At 34.8% G+C, this 20574-nt stretch overlaps 1 protein-coding gene and 1 long non-coding RNA gene across 2 annotated transcripts; one reads left to right on the top strand and one right to left on the bottom strand.

Annotated features, from left to right (window-relative positions):
* Positions 1–2055: 2055 nt before the first annotated feature.
* LOC138305992 (uncharacterized) lies at positions 2056–2701 on the top strand. Its single transcript, XR_011205752.1, has 2 exons — positions 2056–2141; positions 2612–2701. It is a non-coding gene; the product is annotated as an uncharacterized lncRNA (long non-coding RNA).
* A 607-nt stretch (positions 2702–3308) lies between these two features.
* LOC138305991 (uncharacterized) lies at positions 3309–16693 on the bottom strand. Its single transcript, XM_069246302.1, has 16 exons — positions 16623–16693; positions 15260–15380; positions 14744–14953; positions 13339–13578; positions 12594–12763; positions 11764–11886; positions 10418–10529; positions 9633–9790; positions 8599–8700; positions 7972–8046; positions 6777–6900; positions 6138–6247; positions 5507–5683; positions 4980–5085; positions 4112–4197; positions 3309–3757 (listed from the first exon to the last, which is right to left on the bottom strand). Exons 2-15 carry the CDS (start codon positions 15366–15368, stop codon positions 4115–4117), a joined length of 1899 nt encoding a protein of 632 aa, XP_069102403.1. The 5' UTR covers positions 15369–15380; positions 16623–16693; the 3' UTR covers positions 3309–3757; positions 4112–4114.
* Positions 16694–20574: the final 3881 nt, after the last annotated feature.

Here is a 20574-nt window from a genome sequence, read left to right on the forward strand (position 1 = left end):
CTATGACATAATTTACATGAGTGATATGCATCAGCATTAACATATGTGGCTACACAGGATTCAATGTCACTTCATTTGTGAAAGGCAAATTCAAATATAATATACATGTGAAAAACATGCGTGGCACTTTTCGGTTGATTGACATATGATATAATTTAAATGCCTCCTACGCATGTGATACGCATGATCCACATATGTGGCAACACATGATTTACACATGTTGAATTTACGCATGAGGCACATGCGTTTCTTGTATGATTCTCATATGTGGCTACCATTGATTTACGTATGTGAAATTTACGCATGAGAATCATGCGTTTCTCACATGATTCTCATATGAATTTTACGCATGATATACATGTGTGCTCTTTACAGCTCAAATATGCATGTAATTTTCGCATAAAAATCACGCGTTTTACACATGTATTTCATGCGTGGCACTTTTGCCTGTGTACGCAAAGTCAATGTTTCCATTGTGACGTCACGATAATTTCGGATTTTCGCGCCTTTCTCGGGGCTTTTTTCATAGTGGTATGGAAAAAAATGGCCAATCAGAAAACCAAATAGTATGAAAACAAAGACAAAATGATTTTTAAATAATCATATCATGTATGGGTATTGTAAGTGTTGCCCAATTTCTATTATCAGATACAATTGTATCGCGAAATAAAATAAACTTCTTAGTAAGAAGTATAATCACGTCGGTATAATGGTGCCATCGACAGTATGTTTCATAGAACTAATACTATAGTCTGATCGTGTGAAATTGCCTGCTTATTTCAGCAGTATAGTCTGATCGTGTAAAATATCATGTTTATTTCAACATTATAGCCTGTCGTATGAAATATTCTGGTTATTTCAGCAGTATATACTGAGAATGTGGAATAGCCTGCTTATCTCATCAGTACAGTCTGATCATGTAGAATATCATGTTTATTTCATCCTGGTTATTTCAGCCTGACCATGTGAAATCTCCTGCTTATTGTAGTTAGCCAGACCATATTGAATTTCTTCTTATTTCAGCAGTACAGTAATGCCGTATGGAATATACGATGTACAGCTTATTTCAGCAGTATGTTTCGGTGTGGTTTCACTATATTGGATGTTTGCCTTAGGCCAAACAAAAACAAATGTCGGTTTAGGGTTACCCAACCGACCCTAATTTTTTTACCCCCGACCCTAATTTGTTTTCCCACTTTTCTACGAAAAAAGTCGCGATTTCGATCTCAGACTCGGGTTCCGGCAATTATTTTAGAGTGAAACACACTAAAAAAAAACATGCCGACCTACTGATCGTATTTGTTTGCCAATGTAACCCTAACCACACTTATTTATTTATTTTTTCTTATATAACAGCTCCGTCCTATCAGATGACCACAGACCGTGACGTGAATACCGTACGATGTGTATTATCGCTCTGTGATATCCGTGTGCGTTTGTAAAGTGGGTCACAGTGATATCCGTGTGTGTTTGTAAAGTGGGTCACAGTGATATCCGTGTGGACCTCTGGTATCATCATGTACCTACTGATAATACTAGTTATAGATAATACAAATCTTCGCTACGTTCTGAAATATCTTTTCACAGAACAGGTATACAAAGATGCTTCTATGTGTTTTATAATTACATATCATATTTATTCAATACTAGATTAAATTCTTTCAAATTCTTAAAATGAAATAAAATCTTAATTATGCTACTCAAAATCAGGAATTACATACGTTTCCTGACACTCCTACCTCAACTTTTTTATTTCATGTTCACATATTTTCCTGGCTTAATGAGAAAACCCTACAAAATGTCTCTACGTCTGAAAATAAGCAGTAATATTTTGAAAACCTCATTTATTTGAAAACGAATAGTCATTAAAATATGTTTTCATTATAAATCGTTGTTCAAAAAGTACATAAAGGAATTCATTCAGATGTCGCGATGGTGTAAGACTCTTCAACTGAGAAGGTGTTTAGGTCTTCGTCCGGATTTTTTGGTCTGACAATTATAATTCCGGAATTTAGACTCCGGTTGACTCCGGGTTTTAGTTTCACTTTTCAAGTTCCCATGTGTCCATGACGGTATCATGTGGAAGCGTCTCAGTCACGCTAAATAGTCAATTTTACCATAATGGGTAGGCCCCCAAAAGAGTAAGTGTATAAAATGAATGTATGAAGTATCTGTAATACTAGTTTTTATGTTACATTGATATGTCGACTCATTTTATGCTGTAAATTGGTAATTTTTGGTTCGGCTTGGGTCCGTCCCGCCAAATGTCAATCAGTGTCGTCTGTTTGTTTACAATACCATTAAATATGGTTTACTAAGAAAGTTACGTAATAAGTTGTGTTTAATAATACATAATTATATATCCTTATGGTTATTAGTTGTAGAATTGCTATAAACTAGTCATAATTTCATATTATAAGTGGTTGGTTATTCACACCTTGTTAGCACAGGGGCTTGTGAAATGAAATATGCTGTTAATAGTTGTAAGTGAAGTTTGCGTGCAGGTAAATGTTATGATTTACTGTCTCATATCTTTATATCTACACTGTATAAGATGTCTGGAATGATAGATAGTGTCCATGTATAGTAATCTCATTTATTCTGTTTGCAGATTTCACCCCCTGTTCCAGCCTCCTGTCAGGCTATATTTACCTAGTGGGGTTTGTGTATGTGCGCATACGAATAAAGAAGTTAGACTGTCTCTGCTAGTAGAACTTATTTTTGCCCAGACAGCACAGAAGGATATGATAATATGAGATATTTAGAACAGGAAATCTATAGTAATCAAATGAGATCACAAGCATACAGGGCGCACAATGTTTATATATATTTTTGAAAAGCTTATACTGTCTAAGCGAATTTAAATGAAATTTGATCTAGACGGCAGGCCTGAAGGTGCTGTAAACGTACTGATTTTAAGGGTAGATTTAATTTAGAGGTTTTTTTGCGTTGCTTTTGAAGCGCTTATTCAGGTATTTCTTGTATTGAACCACCGAATTGCGCTGATTTGTATCCGGGGTAATAATACAATTGTTGGCATTTGCGCTAACATTTGACTGCGCTAAAATAAATACACTTTACAGTATCCTGAACTCTTCTACGAGTAATTAAATGATATAAAACAACCATACCTGATTTAACGACCACCTTAAAAACGGTCACCTTTATAGATGTACTTTTATAAACATTTAATAACTACCGAATTGGCTTTCATATTGATCACTAAGTAAAATATCAATAGACCTTTACACAGTCATTACCATCCTCATTACAAAGCATTAACAAAATGACAAGAAGCAAACAAAATATTAAAAAAAGAACTATATTTTATTTTTGAAGTCACTCTCACACTTGCTTCAACAAACACCCCGTAAGTACAATACGAATATGTTCTTTTAAGTCAGTCAAATCAAGGATTTCAATGTAACGGAACTAAATTCGAGTAATTAAATGTTTGTTATTCCACTTTATCTATTTTGTTCACTTAGCGCGATACTCTATATCATAGTATCAATTTAGATTAACACATATACGCTGACTGATGAAAACGAAGTCTTGCAGCAAACTTTTGTCCATGCCATTGTTGAAAAAGGCAAAGCTTCACATGTAATGTTTTTGTTCATTTGAGCATTTACAATTATAGAATATCTGGAACCATGAATTCAGCGATGAACCACATTGCCGAAATCTCACTGATGATGCAGGTCCTACCATTGGTAATGTTGAGAAGGTTGATAATGAGTCAACAACCAACTACCTAAGAAAACAAAAACAATGATATTGATGACATGAATAATTCACGACAATGTTCATTATATAGCTCTAGAGGAAGTCTCGTAACCATTACACAATACATCGCATTGTCATATTTAGTGATAATAAATGATATGTATTGATTTCCTTGGTTTGAAAAGCATTACTAACGTTGTTATAATATTACTTTATCCTTAGATACGTATACATAGAGGATACATAAACATTAAATATACGGAAAGATTTATTTCGAATAGTGAAGGCAAATATTTTGTGAAACTTGCAAATTTTGACAATATAATTTGACCACACTTTTACAGATGTACGCATAGAGTGAATTTGCAGAGAATCACGTTACCTTTTACTTAAAGAAGAAGAAAGCCAGAACTCCACCTAATGCCGCTGATACTACTGGTACAACCACACCAACCGCGGCCATTACTCCTGTAGAAAACAATATGGCGGATCATTTTTCTGTCATGGTGATAAACAACTTATAAACACTGTCATCAATGCTATATAACCACGAACGGCAATAAGTTATAAATGTTAAACTGTAACTGAACATGGAATAGTTATGACAGGTGGTAGCATATGTTTATTTTCTATAGTATAGTTTCATTTGTTTTGTTATATAATAAGCCTTATTTCAACCGTTCACAAAATATTGTTATTTTCCCAGACTTGAACATTCTCTGACACACAACTAGCATGTACACATGTCCCCAGCATGACTGGACTACATGTGTATCCACTTTATGTATATATAGATGTAAATACAACTGAATAAAAATGTCGATCATCATTTCAACAACTATACATACAAGTACCAGACCCTTTGATGAACAAACACCAAGAGACAACCAGAACATCTACATACTAACAAGCTTCAAATGAAATCATATTGTAGTTCTTAACATTGTTATCTACTTACATATATACAAAATTGGAAATGCTTTCTATGACCATTAGAATCAAACACGATAGAACGTATTTGGTACAAACCTCCAGCTATTATGATAGTTACAAAAGAAGACATTTCTCTTCACATCATAGTTTTCAGATATACTCCAAGCATATCTCAGTTTGATCACCGATGTGTTTTGTATCAGAAATTTAAAATTTGATTTGCATGAGATTAACTATATATCACCTTGTTTTAGAACATCTTTGTGAAAAGTTTATCATTAATTGAAAGAAAATCGAGACAGACAATTAAAACCTACCCGCTCCATATCCGGTAGAGGCTTGTGGGATAGCTTGTCCTGTCTGACTGTTCCACAGGTAGGTAGTTTCAATAAGACTCTTTGGCATTGGTATCATACCCGTAAACTGAAAGAAAAATTGACTTTAGAATCCAACCCGTATAAAGTCAAAACAAAATTGTCGATACATTATCCAATAGACCAAACAAACTATTCGAAGTAATTGAATGTGTTGACGTCTTTCAACTTTTTTATATTTCGATTTGATTTCATTGATTAATTATTATAAGTGCGAGACGGCAAAGTACCTTGTATATTAAAGGCTAAGTTCTGGAGCATTATTGATTAGGCATTCATTGTGACGTCATGTGTTTGCGAGCGTAAGGTCATACTTTTCGGATAATTCGACGTGAATTTCGATCACAAAATAATGACTTCACAATGGATATTAATCTGAAAGAAAGCTAACTCTTTAATATACAAAGACGAAATAGAAGCCACGAAAGAACTTATGAAACTGATGGAAGGCGACATAAATTTACACTCACATCGTTGTTGTTGGCGAAATGCATGGCGATGAAGAACTGTTGTAAGTTGATTTTGTTGATGAGAGTGTTCGCCGCTGTGGCTAGTGGCGTTTCGGGCTTGTATTTAGTGACGTCACCCTTTATTGGTGCCACGTCCAGAACTTCAAAGGTGACAACGATGTCTTTATCAAAGAACACCTGGAAAATAAAACAGATCACTGATCGTATCGCTATGCATGTTCTCCGAGGGACGAAATCATACATGTTGCTGAATACCTTAGTCATCATATGCCTTCAATTCGTGTAGCTCAGAATTTTAGTGTAACAATAAACTTGTAATGGTTATCATAATGACGTTTATGTAATTTATCGTGGGATTTTTACCTTTTTGCATCAGGCTTAACATTTCAGTAACGTCCAAGACCATAAAATTCATGCCCACATGTATGTTTGAACCAATAAATACGGCAACGTTACTAAAGTTGGATTCGGATGTTAGATAACGTTATACTATAAATGTAAACGTATATTTTGTAGAGGCAATCATATTTTAACGTTTTTAGCTACAGAAATACTGCAATATAACAGTGTACCTACCTGGTATAATAATAAGTACCCCGAATGAAACTATCGTAAGGAAGGAAACACCTACTTGTATATTAGATACCCTGAGCGATGATATTGACATTGTTTGTGTAAGGCCCATGAGAACGAAATATTTGAACTGGTCTAAATTGGAATCCACCACGCTCGTATATTGGCCTGCAAAACAACATACACATGTTCTTATTAAGATCATTTTAATTCACTGTTACAATGGTTCTCTTCGTGACCTACATGATACGTTTATATGTGTTTTGATATATGTTATTTACCCAGTTAATAATATTAATTAATAACAAACTGACATCTTAACAAAATAAGTAAGATGTATTTTTATATTCTTTTGTCTTTCCTCACAACAATGGCAGATAACCGTTAATATGATATAAAACAACAAAATAGCCCGTCAACATGCATAATTATTAGACAAAATGTCCGGTATGACTGGTGAGGATCTGAGAAAGTGGATCTATATCAATGTCTCGACTTTTTTATTTTACATATTGTAGACTTAGTTACTCCCTTGCGTGATTATAACGTCATTAATTTTGAGCGAAACTCGCATCGTTTTGTGTACAAAATATGACATCATACTCGCAAAAACATAATGTCACAATCAATACCTACCCGCAAGGTCAGGTAACTTTTTAATATGCAAATACGGAATAAAAGGTTGACGATAACTCACCTGGGAATTTCATAAGGAACTTTCTCCTATCACGATTGACGTAGCATGCACTGACGTCATACTTCAGGAGATCTGGCACACTGTTTTTAAAATTAAACATGTGGTACTCGTAACTCATACCAGCCTGTGTAGAAATCGTTAAAATAAAATGAATAGAAACTCATTAAGTGACAAAATAATATGGAAATTAATGAAGGGACAAAATGGGTGGAATTTATAAAGATGAAAAATATAAATCAATCAATAATGAAATACACCTTGTAGTCGGTTATTTCGTGAGGTTGAAATATTCACGGTTTCGTTGACCATTGTAATGTTCGCGATTATTTAACCCGCTACCCTTACCACCAAATAGCTCAACTTAAAAATGCTCCATCGCTGACAAAGGATATTTTCTCTATCAAAAACAACAGCAGACGATTAAGTATTTTTATTCAGCTACAAAAGTTTCTTACTCACACCATAACCATTTACTTCAAGAAAAAAATAAAATAAAGATAATAATTGGATCCCGAAAAAAATTCCGTAGCACTATGTCCTATATGGAATGAAGTACTGATTGCGCATGCACCGAAAGCATAATATATTATTTTATATTATTATTTGTGTTAATTAGACATAGATGTACACGATTTAACACTAATTATTGTTCAAATGATGAGTATCATTTATGTTCTGTCGGCGGTGAAGCATCTTTAAATATGTCATTTCCTCAATTTTAGGAGATCACCGACTATGTGATTTATGATGAGTATCTTTTATGTTCTGTCGGCGGTGAAGCATCTTTGAATATGTCATTTCCTCAATTTTAGGAGATCACCGACTATGTGATTTATGATGAGTATCATTTATGTTCTGTCGGCGGTGAAGCATCTTTGAATATGTCATTTCCTCAATTTTAGGAGATCACCGACTATGTGATTTATGATGTTCTGTTTAACGTTATTAGATCAGATCTTTTCAAAATCAAGTTCTACCCATATAAAGATATCATTTGTTTCTGTTTTGCAGATTCCATTTCATTATTAATTTTGAGTGCATTGAACGGGTTGTTGCATAAAAAATAACGTGTTTGAAATAAAAACTCAAAACCGAAAAAAAAATGAAAAGGAAATTGCCGAAATAGTTGTTTTTAAAATATCAGTTATATCAAAAATACAAATCATACTGGGAATCTTTTAAATGTTGTACTTACGTTAGGAGCATCGATGTTCATTTGGACAGGAACGCCTCCTTGATTCAAACCAGTATTAATCTCGAACCAATTATCCTGATAAAGAAACAACGTCAGAGTTAATCTCATATTTATAATTCTGTTAAAAAACAGCTAAGCATTTAATCCTAAACAAGTAATGTACAAATTTATGTGTCTTTTTCATATATAATAATTACAAATGTGTAAGTAAATCACAAAACGGGTAATGGCGTTGGATTTCATTCTAAGCAAACATATTTCGTTTCTATATTGCATTTGATTTTATTAATATTATTGTTGTTTTTTCTTTGTGGTTTATCACGTAATAGGCGCTGCGGTGGGCCAAGTCGTTACAATTTTCCGACAAATCACCACAGGCCCTCCACATTTCGATCATAAGTTCGAATTCCATCTGGAGCAGTTGCCAGGTACTGACCGGTAATTTTTCTACGGGTACTCCGGTTTTTCTCCACCAACAAACCTGATACGTGCTAAATGATAAGTGGAACTTAATGTTAATAGGACGTTGAACTATTAAAACCAAATATCACATAACTGGTGTTTAGGTGTTTGACAACTATGAAATATTACCCCTAACGGGATTAAGAATCTCGTTCTATAACTTACCGTGGCGAAGAACCACTGCCATGTCGATGTACCTCCAACCCCCGGGGGATAGTTAGCACGCTGGCCCACCCACGTGTCTGTGTCAATGTTACGGACTTTGTTCTGGAAAATATCAAAAATCTATGTTAACATACAGTATAAAAATGTCGTCTGAATTATGCAACAATATTTTGCTTGATTCAAATCCACGATAACATATTGTTACTGAATACAAATACAATATGAAATATCGCAAAACAATGATATTGATATCTTGGCAAAAAGTGCTGTATTTAAGGATTAACTTGAACATAATTTGTATGTTATGGAGTTATACGCAATATCCGAGTGTACTCTAAGTAAACCGTGAATCCTTATAATTATAATTCAATTTACGGAACAAAGTCTCTTCAATATTCAAAATTCATTTAGGAACTCTATTGTCTTTGAAAATTACGTTGTTACCCGAGCCAATCAGATCTAGAAGCGAATTTACAAATGGCGACGCCATTTTTTTCCTTTATGGGCTGATAAAGTAAATTTTTAAGCCAATGAAAATGCTCGTTACAAGCAAAATTGAATTAATTACAAGATCAGCAAAATCAAACGATTTTGACTTAAAATAGTATTGATCAGGATAGTGATGGTAAAACAAGAGAATGATATTTTACAGAACTATTTACCATTGCATTAATAAGATTTCTACCAGGAACACTTAAAAGGTATAGGAAGTAGTGTTAAAAACCAACAAAAACAACATGAGCAGGATGCCAGAGAGAACGGAAACGATGAAGAAAAATATTTAACTACATAGGTATAACAATATGAAAGATTTATTCAAAAAATTGATGCAATAAGAACAAGGAAAAAAGACTTCTATCAAGAACAAGTAAAAGGTCCAGTAAGTAATGTTAAAAATCATAAAGACCAACAGGACCAGGACGACAAGAAAAAGGAAAGAAAACGAAAACGATGAAGAAAAATATTTAACTACAAAAACATAAGAATATGAAAGATTTATACAAAACCTCTCTTGAGTTGAACACAAGACTCACCACTCCTTCGTATGTAAAATTGATGGAGTTGAAGTAGAAGAATTCCCGAGAGCTCCTCAGACGTAGTGTGGTAGGTCCGTTCTTGGATCCATCGAAGGTCAGGTTGATCTTTGTCACTGTACAGTTACCGTGCCTCTTGTCTGTGACATAGGCCACCCCTGTAGATATATATATATATATTGTATAGCGGTTACATCTCGCGGGGGCATTCTCTCTTTGTTTCCACTTAAATCCGCGAATTTTCAATACCAGTGATATATTCAAAGATTCAGTAACCTACCTAAGGACAATATGTCAAATGGTTATAGGAATGAGTAGATTGCAACATTGAGCTGATATTATTGTTGGTTATTTATAAAGGATCTGACAACAACGGAATTCAGGTCCTGGTGGCCTTTCGAATTGACCAATCAAACTGATGCTTCCAGAATCATGGAGATAAAGTTTAGGCGACAAAATTCATTTACAGTATGTAGTCATATTATCAAAAGTACATTACATAGCTAATTGCATATGTAGGTTGGGACGAAATGTCATTTTGAGTTGATGTAGCTTGATGGAGAAAATACCTCTGAACTGATGTACAGGTGGTATAAAGCTCACCAGAACGTGACCTCTTTTGAGATGTTGTCAGTTCTTGCGTATATGTAGCGAATATAAGGATTTGTTTTAATCAGATGAAAGAGCACCTAAACTCCGAACCACAAATGAAATTTCCACACACGTACATTAGGTAATCAATTGATATCCAAACAATATAGCATAAAAAATAGCATCGAACCCACCTGTGTTGAAGTCGTGCACCTCGATAAGATCGTTGGTACCGAATGGACTGTTTTCTCTGGGAGATGGTCGATATGTGTACCGCACGAAGTTGTTTACTGAGTCGTAATATTCCTATGTATCAACAACAAGATTATACATTATATAGATTATTCTCTCATACCTATACATGTAATACCGGCAGGTCTTGGGCAATACGGTCATGTCGCCTGAAGCTGTATCGCATGTCCACCAATGTGATAAAGCCTCGTGACGTTACAGCGTCAACAAGATTAGTATTTTCTTGGTACCATTTTAACATATTTCTTTTCAGAAACTGGACATGGTTTACTTTTAAAGATATAAACAAATGGAAAATGCGTCCAAAACTTTCGTGTATGGAGAATTGACTTGAAGTCGCGATTTTTTCTAATTTATTTCAAAATCATGGTAATAAAACTGAAATTAAACATCGAATTATGAGAGAAAACTCTTCTTCGTTTACAACATTTTGTGACCCTCGGATAGAATATCCCTATCCTTCATATCCACATATAAAAGAGTATCATAATATATCTCCAGTAAATGAATATAGATTTAGACATGAAAAAGTCGCTGAGCACGAAAACGCGCAATAAAGTCATCGATAAAATAGAGTACTTCTAACGTCTCGTGGAACGACTCGGATGTAATCGTTGTAAATAGAGTACTTCATCTATCGTCAGTCGGAATGCCTCTGATGTAACTGTAGGGCCGTTTTCGTTTATTCGGAACAACCGGTTCGACCGTTTGTAAAAGTCATTATTCAAGTATAAATTCTGACGGACCTGTAGTTTATGATACAGGCCTGTGAGGACTTTGTCAAGGTTCGTCTGAAAACAATATAAATTTACTAGGTCCGTCTTTAATTTATAAACGAACAACTAGGTCCAACCAGTCAAACCGCATAACCGAAAACGGCCTTGTACATTGGCCCCGGATGTGACATAAGAGCATCTATTTTAAAACTAAGTGACTATTTTCATAACAACTGGTTGATCGAGGACACTATCCATCGAAAAACCGTCAGTTTATCTACACTGTTTGTTGTCCGTCTCAAAGGAGGAAATGTTACATTCAATTTCTTAAATAAGACTATAAAAGTACAACATTTCAATAACTACTCTTTCTTACGCTCACGATGGGCGTAATTAGGTTTTCTGACGAAGAATATGTTCTATTTTCTTACATATTCTTACACCTATTACATCCTTGGTCATGTTATACATCCGAGAAGTTCCGATATTGTTTCCGCCGTCAGTTGAAAATCACCTCTTGTCATTTTGAAAACACGTACCATCAGTATCATAGCAGACTTATCTACACCTACCGTCATATAGGACACAGTTCCTAGTGTTTTGTCCACCACTTCCACAGTAAAACTAAAAGCGTCCGGAACACTGGGGACCGGCTTCGTGTTGATGCGGTTAGTACACAGAACGCCTGGTGGGGTCTGCAACACACAACACGCTCTCATGAGAAATTTATTATTTTTATCAGGCCAACTACCTTTTTGAAACGGATTTTTTTTTTTAAATGGGAATGTAAAAAGAAATCGATAATTCTGTAGGGTCGCAAAAGTCATAATCTTACCGGTGCTGTAATACTACATATATCATCACCTTCTGAATAATTTGATTAAAATAAATAATAAAAAAAATAACGCAGGTCGTCTTATGTTTCCCGCCGTCGTCGGTAGTTGACTATCACTGCGCCATACGGCAAAACAGCGAAATGGCTCTCCACTACGCAGGGAATCTTGCATATATTTGGTGTTGTAACCTCATTTTAGGCCATCGGTATATATTTCCTGATGTTATTAATGTTTATAATAAACCTTTATATTTTTCTGGGGAAAGGTAGTGGGCCTTTAAAGTTCGATAATTCGTTCTCCTTCTACAAGTAATAATTGTATTTGATGATTGTTGTAAATATAATACACTATGTAAAGAAAACTGAATAAAGAAAGTCAACAGACAATAAGAAACTAATACTTTCCAGTACAAAAACAACCTACTCTGGTTTTGTTTTCGTGAATGTAGCTTTGTCAAAAATTCATGAAAAAGGAACAGGTGATTTTGGTTATCGTATTTCAATTTAGTATGAGTAATTAAGAGAAAATAACATGATGATATTTACAATGAAACCATTACCGCTCACCTGGAAAACTCTGTTTGGTAAAGGTTGGAGACTTCCGGTCCGGAAGTGGAAGATATCGTAGTAATGTTCAAAAGGTCTGCCAGCGGAAGTGGGTGTGTCCCATACAGCTCCCTTCACATGAGCGCCGATTGGCACGGCCTGTCCCACGGGGGTGTCCCATTCATTATCGGCTGCAAATGGGAGAAAGTCAATTGTACGTTAAACATGAACATACTGTTTAAAGAAACGAGAAAATATTTGACGAGAAATCGAACCAGGACAATAGTGTAGTGACGGCTATTAGAAACCATCAGTTACATTCGTATCACATGGTCAGTGGATGTATAGCTAGTATAAATATATTTGTAATGCTGGAGTGATTTATGCCAGATAACCAGACTTCGAAAAATCAAGCGTTAACAACGTATTATTAAGTTTTAATAGTTTAAAGAGACATTTAAGTTTTGTTTCGGAAAGGTAATGGGCCTAGAAGTTTACACTTTCTTGTGGTATATAATTCGACTGTCGTTCTGGAACTTTTTGTCCTGTGCTCTTCTTTCTTCTTTAAAATATGTTATCTCACTTTTTTGTTTGTTTTAAAGGTACCTTTCACCTATATATCATTGTTTATATTCTAATGTGTTCATTTTCATGTGGAAAGGGAAATAAATTGAATTTGAATTTACGGAGGAATAAAGATATGAATGAACCACGCTGCTGTCATATATCGTTTTGAACTTATTTCCAAATCAATAACACAAAATACCTGAGAAATACCAGGAGACAGTCATAGTGGCGTCGAAAGCGTCCCAGTACTGACAAGATTTCCAGACATCCACGGCGATCCCTCGGACCATGGACTGTCCCATGTACACCTCCTTAGCGTCCGTCTGGAAATGAAGTGCCTGTCCGGCCGAGAAGATGTGTCCCGTACTCCCGGAGGACGTCTGGTATCCGTAAAGGAACCGCTGGTTCGAGTCACTCAGCTTAGAGGCCGTACACAAGCCTAGTAATGGAGAAAGTTACCAGGTTTTTTTTAGTTACCAAGATTAGAGGCCGTACACAAGCCTAGTAATGGAGAAAGTTACCAGTTTTATTAGAGTTACCAAACTTAGAGGCCGTACACAACAAAGTTACCAGTTTAATTAGAGTTACCAAACTTAGAGGCCGTACACAACAAAGTTACCAGTTTAATTAGAGTTACCAAACTTAGAGGCCGTACACAACAAAGTTACCAGTTTTATTAGAGTTACCAAACTTAGAGACCGTACACAACAAAGTTACCAGTTTTATTAGAGTTACCAAACTTAGAGGCCGTACACAACAAAGTTACCAGTTTTATTAGAGTTACCAAACTTAGAGACCGTGCACAACAGTTACCAGATTCGTCAATTTTTGCGACGAATCACTCGATCACCTCACACGCAGATTGTAATTGCCAATGTTTTATTTTAAAATGCAATCACCAAATTACTAACTCGGTCGGTAGGATAAGACAAGCTATGTGATAATGCCAGTGGATTATCAACCACTAGGTTACCATACAGAACTCGTATGTGAGTATACATTATGTCACTTTTACCAAATGTATTTTCACGTGCGTTTAATTTTCACGAATTTCGCGCGGAAACTTATAGTAGATATCCGTGAAAATATTCAAACCTATATAAAGTATAATCAGAGGAACCATATAAGTATAAATCACGAATTTAAATCGCCGTGAGAAAGTCGTCCGAGGCTCGGAAATACGAAATATAGTCGCCACGAAAATAAGCTGGTTTGCATTTAGTTTATACATATAAATCAATATCTTATAAAGTTAGGATTCAGAAAAAAGTATAAAACACTTATATAAATCTGTCTCCTTAGAACATATACATATAGAACTAAATAAAGAAACTAGCTAGGTATTGGATACTGAGTATTTAATTAATGTTTCTAATATGGAGAAAAACAGAGAAGAGAGGAAGGGGGAGAAAGAAGGGATGAACTAACAAGTCAGGGAAAGTGCAGACTACATGAAATAGGAAATCTCTTAAGCAATTGATACTTATAGTCAACATGTTAAATTATATGAACCCGAAAAAGATGGTTTGCATTTATCGAATACATGCAAGCTTATATTTAACCACTTAAATTATCAAGCTCTTTGTATACTTGGGAATACTCACCGACGGTAGGAAAGTAGGAAATGAACTCATTGATGCTGTAGTCATACCAGGCCATGAATGGTTCCCCGTCCTGGGTCTGTATGAGTGCTCCTCTGTTGTTCGTGTTGTCGAAAAACTCGTGCATGTCGATTGTCATGTTCTTGTTTTTGATGGTACACTCAATGTGGGCGCTGAACTGTTCCGGGATCGTTGGTTTCGGTATAGGTGTAACTAGAAGGACAGGTAAACACATATGATTAAAATATGGTGATGAATGTGTATGTGTTCGCCTTTTCCTGTTCCACTCAAAGAAACGTTAAAACGTGATGAACTATATTTATGCTTAATTAAAGTACTGGCCAGTGCGCAGAGTAGTTATAGCTATACATAAAAACAGAAATAAAATGAAACTTGCTAACACACATGATGAATTTCATGGTATAATTAACGCAAATAATTAACTGTAGATAAAAAGAAGCTACTTAATGAATAGATATGAAGGATGGCTTTTCTACATATGTGAAGGTTTCAAGTTACCTCCAGGAGGCGCCACTGGGTCTTGACATATCGAACTGTCCTTTCCATGCTTTACCTGTCCGGCTACAGCACTCACCAGGAACGTCAGCAGTATTAGTCTGGTAACCATGGCGACAGTCTCCTGTCAAAATATTACAAAGTACAAATGTGCTGAGCTTATGTTATTGACTTAGTATACATAAAGATGCAACTTTTGTCATAGCTGTAGTGAGAGTCGTGAGCAAATTATGTGATATAAACTTATGTAAATATTTCCACTTAATATAATTGTTGTGATATTTTGTGAAAGAGTAAATAAAGAATATTAAAAAAACAGTTAAAACGAACCCTTGGGACCAACACAATTACCTACAAGCATAGTAGTACATGCATCTTGTGAGAAGCTGGACTGGAATGGAAATCGCCACGTTATAACCATACGTAATTAGCTGTAAGTGTATTCGTTATAATAGTGTAACTGTATCTATCTAAAATAGTCAATGAAGCTGGAAACAAAATGAAACGAAGAAACAAACCAAACCCCCAGTCAATGGTATAACATGGAGTGCCCGTGGTATAGAAAGGTTTTCATTGCTTCTGTGAACCACTTATGCATCAACAAACAAAATCATGCGTTATTATAATAGCGGTGTCGTAAGCCAGCCGCGAATAATTCCAGCCCCGGATTTCGTTAAAGCTTCAAGTCACGAAGTCACGAAAGAAATTAATCATGAAAATGCCATGCTATACAGTATATCTAATGCACACCATTTTTTTTTTTTTTTTTTTTTTTTTTTTGCGCTCAGATAACTTATTTTGTTGTGTACTTCGGGTGCATTACATATTGGTAATAAACCAATCGTCCCAAAGCCTTTTATCGTTCGACACGAAACTTTAAACTGAGTCGCATCGAAAATGAGCTGTTTTATAATATTTGCCATAAGAAAAGGGAGTCCATGAAAAAACCAGACAGGTATATAAGAGTGTTTTAGTATAATATCTCGTTGCTTTAAGTAAGGGATATAGAATAACAATTGACTAAAGGTGCATATATATTGTCATGAAATATTGAAATGCAGAACAGGTGCGATTTGTTAAATAACATTATAATAATAAACTTTTTGACTAGAATTATAAGTATTTATGTGTTTCATGAAGAGATTCGTGATGAAGATTTGTCAGCCATGTTGGATCTGGTGATATGCTCTTTTTGTGATTAAAACCAAGATGGATATAATTGGGTTACAGCATGCCTTATATCCTTATTTTCCCACGCTTGGAAACAAATATTAACGATAAAAAGTTGTATATGTTCTCTGGCTTTGTACACAAATTGCTCCGTATGAAATAATAACATATTGATGTAGATTTACAATTTACTTACCTTGTTTCGATGGTTGGTTCACACCCCAGGCGCCGTACCAAAGTCCAACACCCGTTTATCAAGCGATCACGGCGCATTATTTAGGTTAAGATTACAATAGATACGCACTTGGTTCGTCGCATAGTATTCACTCGTACATCGGCAATACGGCGGAAAGGTCCGAAGTTTTCCTATTTCATTTTGATAAGATAGTGGAGCCCCGATATTGACTATGTGTGTACTCAGTTATGACTAATCTGTACTTCAACGTATACTGTTTACTAAGCACGACATATTCGTTCTAAGCACGACAATCCATGTAAACGGCATCTTGCATGTGACTTTTATCTTACGTAACATTTGCGTTCATTTGAAATTGCCTACACTTGGAAGTTTAAAGGTTCACTACCTTTCCGAAACCGCTTTTAATTCTTCAAATGGGAATATAACACGAGATTGGTATTTTTTGTAGAGTGGCAACAGATATAAGCTTGTTAATGCTATGTTTATCGTAACATCCTGAGCTATTTAATTGAAATAAATAAGACGGGTCGTCTTATGCTTCCCGACCGACTATATAGGTGAAAGGCAAGCGGCTTAACCACTACACCACCCGATCACTAATTGGAAGAGCTGCCATTTTTTTCAGTATTGTAATTTTCAAAATGTTAGTAATTTTAGTGGTGGATAAATAACTTTAAAGTTACTAAATCATTAGATTTACATAGATTTCTTAGGGGTTTTGACTTCCTACAAACGTTCTTATACCTGAAATTAGAAAGTTTTCAAAATAACAACATCTTATTTTAAATATCGGCAATGTTTATCAACGTTAAAATATCGCCAAACACAACAAGAAACTGTATCTGTCGGCATTGGCTGTTTATCACGGAAAGAACCGAGTGCAGCTTTGAGTTCAAAATCGGGATCACTGAAAATCTCATCCGGCTAATGGATATAGATGTAATAACACCACTATAAGAGGCCACTTGTATTCTATCGGTTATATTGGCCTGATTCAGTGAATCAACCGATACATACATTGATAAGTAAATCAGCATACGTTCTATGAAGCTTTAGAGTATGTGATGAAAATATGACAAGAAGTGAGAGGTATTTTCAACCCGTTAATTATGTATATATCATACAGGTGTACATGTACTTTATTAAGCAAACATATACATTTTACATAGGTCTACAATGTATATGTAAGGTATATTTTTGCTTTGAATACATGAAAATACACATACAATTTAGATATATAGTTCGGTTGATTTTTTAAAGACGCCCTATCGCTGACAAATGGTATTTTTTCACTATCAAAAACAGGAGCAGACGATTTAGTGTTTTTCTTCAGTTACAAAAGTTACTTACTTTACACCATTACCACCATTGAAAAGTTTGAGCTTCTAATTTTACTTCAAGTTAAAAATATGAAAAATAATTAATTGCATCCCGAAAAAAACCCGTGGCACTATATCTTATATGGAATTAAGTACTGTTTGCGCATGCACCAAAGGCAAAAGAAATTATTTTATACTATTTTTTGTGTTAATTAGACATATGTACACGATTAATCACCAATTATTGTTCAAATGATAAATATCATTTATGCTCTGTCGGCGGTGGAACATCTTAAGTAAATCAGATGGAAAAAGGTTATATAACTAGTGACATGTAGCTATATAGGGGAATGTCCATTAGACGGATAGACATTATAACTAGGGATATATATATAGGTATATTTATTACATAATTTGTTTACACCAATTTATATTCCAGGAAATACAATATTTTCAACGTTTTTTCATTAATATAAACTTCCAAGGAATCGCGCGTAACAGTGAGTTACGTTATTATGACGTCACGAAGGTTCACGCTCAATTTCGCGCTAGCTTTATAGATCTCGAATCAAGCACGTCATGTAGACGTTTATCGAGTAGCAAGTAGAGTATCAGAGCGTAATCGAAGATATGATTTTAATCAGATTGATCGAGTAGAGGACGGACACGGCGAATGTATTAGATTAAAAGGCTGCATGCAGGTCTAATAATGTTAAAGAAGACAATAAGACATTCAAACCGGAGATACAACGTGACGTACGTGGGTAATACCCCAATCTTCAATAGGACTTGAAGCTTCTCCGTACGGTACGGTGCTGTTGATTTTGTTTTATTTAAAGTGATTGTCGTATTCGTTTTATAAAATATTCAACTAAAAAAATAGTGATTATATAATAAAACAAATATTTCATGAGTTTCTGTGCACTAGTTCATAATATTTACCCCTCGGTGGTGGTAATCAACAAATATCATATTGCACGAGGCCGAACCTCGGGTTAATACATTATATTATGAACTAGAGCACAGTAACCCATGAAATATTTGTATATTTGGGAATTTCCATTAGACAGATAGACTATAACTAGGTATTTTATAGGGAATGTCCATTAGACGGATATAGACTATAACTATCGATATATAGGGAATGGCAATTAGACGGATATATATTATAACTAGGGCTATATAAGGAATGTCCATTAGACGGATATATATTATAACTAGGGCTATATAAGGAATATCTATTAGACGGATATATATTATAACTAGGGCTATATAGGGAATGTCCATTAGACGGGTATACTAGGGCTACATAGGGAATGTCCATTAGATGGATAGACAGTATAACTAAGGATATACAGGGAATGTCAAATATTGATATAATGATAAAAGAAATACATGTACCTCATTAGTCCGCTAAACATGCCTATATTATTAGTTTTTCCTTATTATAAAGTTGATATATTAGGCCATTTTTTTTAAACCTAATACTATTGGCAGGTTTAACGAACTAGTACCTAATATGACAAATAAAAATAAATTAATGTAAGAAGCAAGTATAAAACCATATAATATAATGAAAACTCTTCTTTATAACTGCAAAAACCTGTACAATATATGAATATTTACACTTATATATGAATATTTACACTTAGAAACTCTTCACAAAACTTCTGCATACGTTTCAACGTTTATTAGATTTAACACAGTAATCAGGTACTTGTAGTCGATAAATTGGTGTTTTCAGTCGACAGCAGATATGTCCATCAGACAGATGAGATTTCCTTCGGTAAATGTTCCCACATCGCACATGCACACAGGGATTGTTTACCTCGCCGAAAGATAATGATATGAAATAGTGACTAGGTCGTTCCTATTTATTTTTAGTTTTTACAGACTTTTAAATTTTGTTATAAACACAAAGTACATAACTTTTACCATTATTTTCAGTTCTACAATTCGTTTTATCTTTTATTACATGATTTTTTAACGATTTAGTCCCTTTGAAATGAGTTTTTTAAAATTATCTGATACAAATACAGTATTCAGGTGTATTTTGGTTTCTTATTCCAATGGGGTCGCCCGGTAAAGATGAGGGTGTACATGTAGAGAAAATGCTTTCCAAGATTTTTTGTAGAGATCATAAAAATGTTATCATGATATTGTGTAAGGAAAAATGTATAATTGAATGTTCTGTACTATTACTTCTAACCGTATACTGATTTATAATGTATGTATGCTTGGTAATGGTGCGGGTATATATGAACCAGATACTGTTCTGTATACGGGCGGTCATCCTCGATACTCCAGTGCTTCCGAGCACTTATGATCTCTACACGTGCAGTTCAGAAATCGTAAGTGATCGAAACCCCTGGAATATCAAGGATGACGGGCTGTGAAGATGATTACGATTCATACATGTATTCTATTATTGGTACAGCTGATACAGAGACACTCGAGGAGACAGCATAAAGTACGGCTATTCAAATCAGGGATTTTACATAGCAGTATATCAAATCAGGGATTTTATTTTTTGCAAATATTTGGCCCCGGCTGTACGAGTTACCTCCCTTCCGAAAACGTAGGGTAAACGTTGGACGATACATTTACCATATCATATGCAAATGAACTGA

The sequence above is a fragment of the Argopecten irradians genome, chromosome 13, assembly GCF_041381155.1.
Source record: "Argopecten irradians isolate NY chromosome 13, Ai_NY, whole genome shotgun sequence".
NCBI classification, from domain to species: domain Eukaryota; kingdom Metazoa; phylum Mollusca; class Bivalvia; order Pectinida; family Pectinidae; genus Argopecten; species Argopecten irradians.

What these genes read in the sequence shown, in the direction of transcription:
- LOC138305991 (XM_069246302.1), bottom strand. Translation starts at nt 15,368, where the DNA reads ATGGTTACCAGACTAATACTGCTGACGTTCCTGGTGAGTGCTGTAGCC. An exon ending in GGTGCACGACTTCAACACAG is followed by an intron (nt 9,791 to 10,417) that starts GTGGGTTCGATG and finishes ATATATCTACAG; the next exon opens with GGGTGGCCTATGTCACAGAC. An exon ending in ATTTTACATACGAAGGAGTG is followed by an intron (nt 8,701 to 9,632) that starts GTGAGTCTTGTG and finishes GATATTTTCCAG; the next exon opens with AACAAAGTCCGTAACATTGA.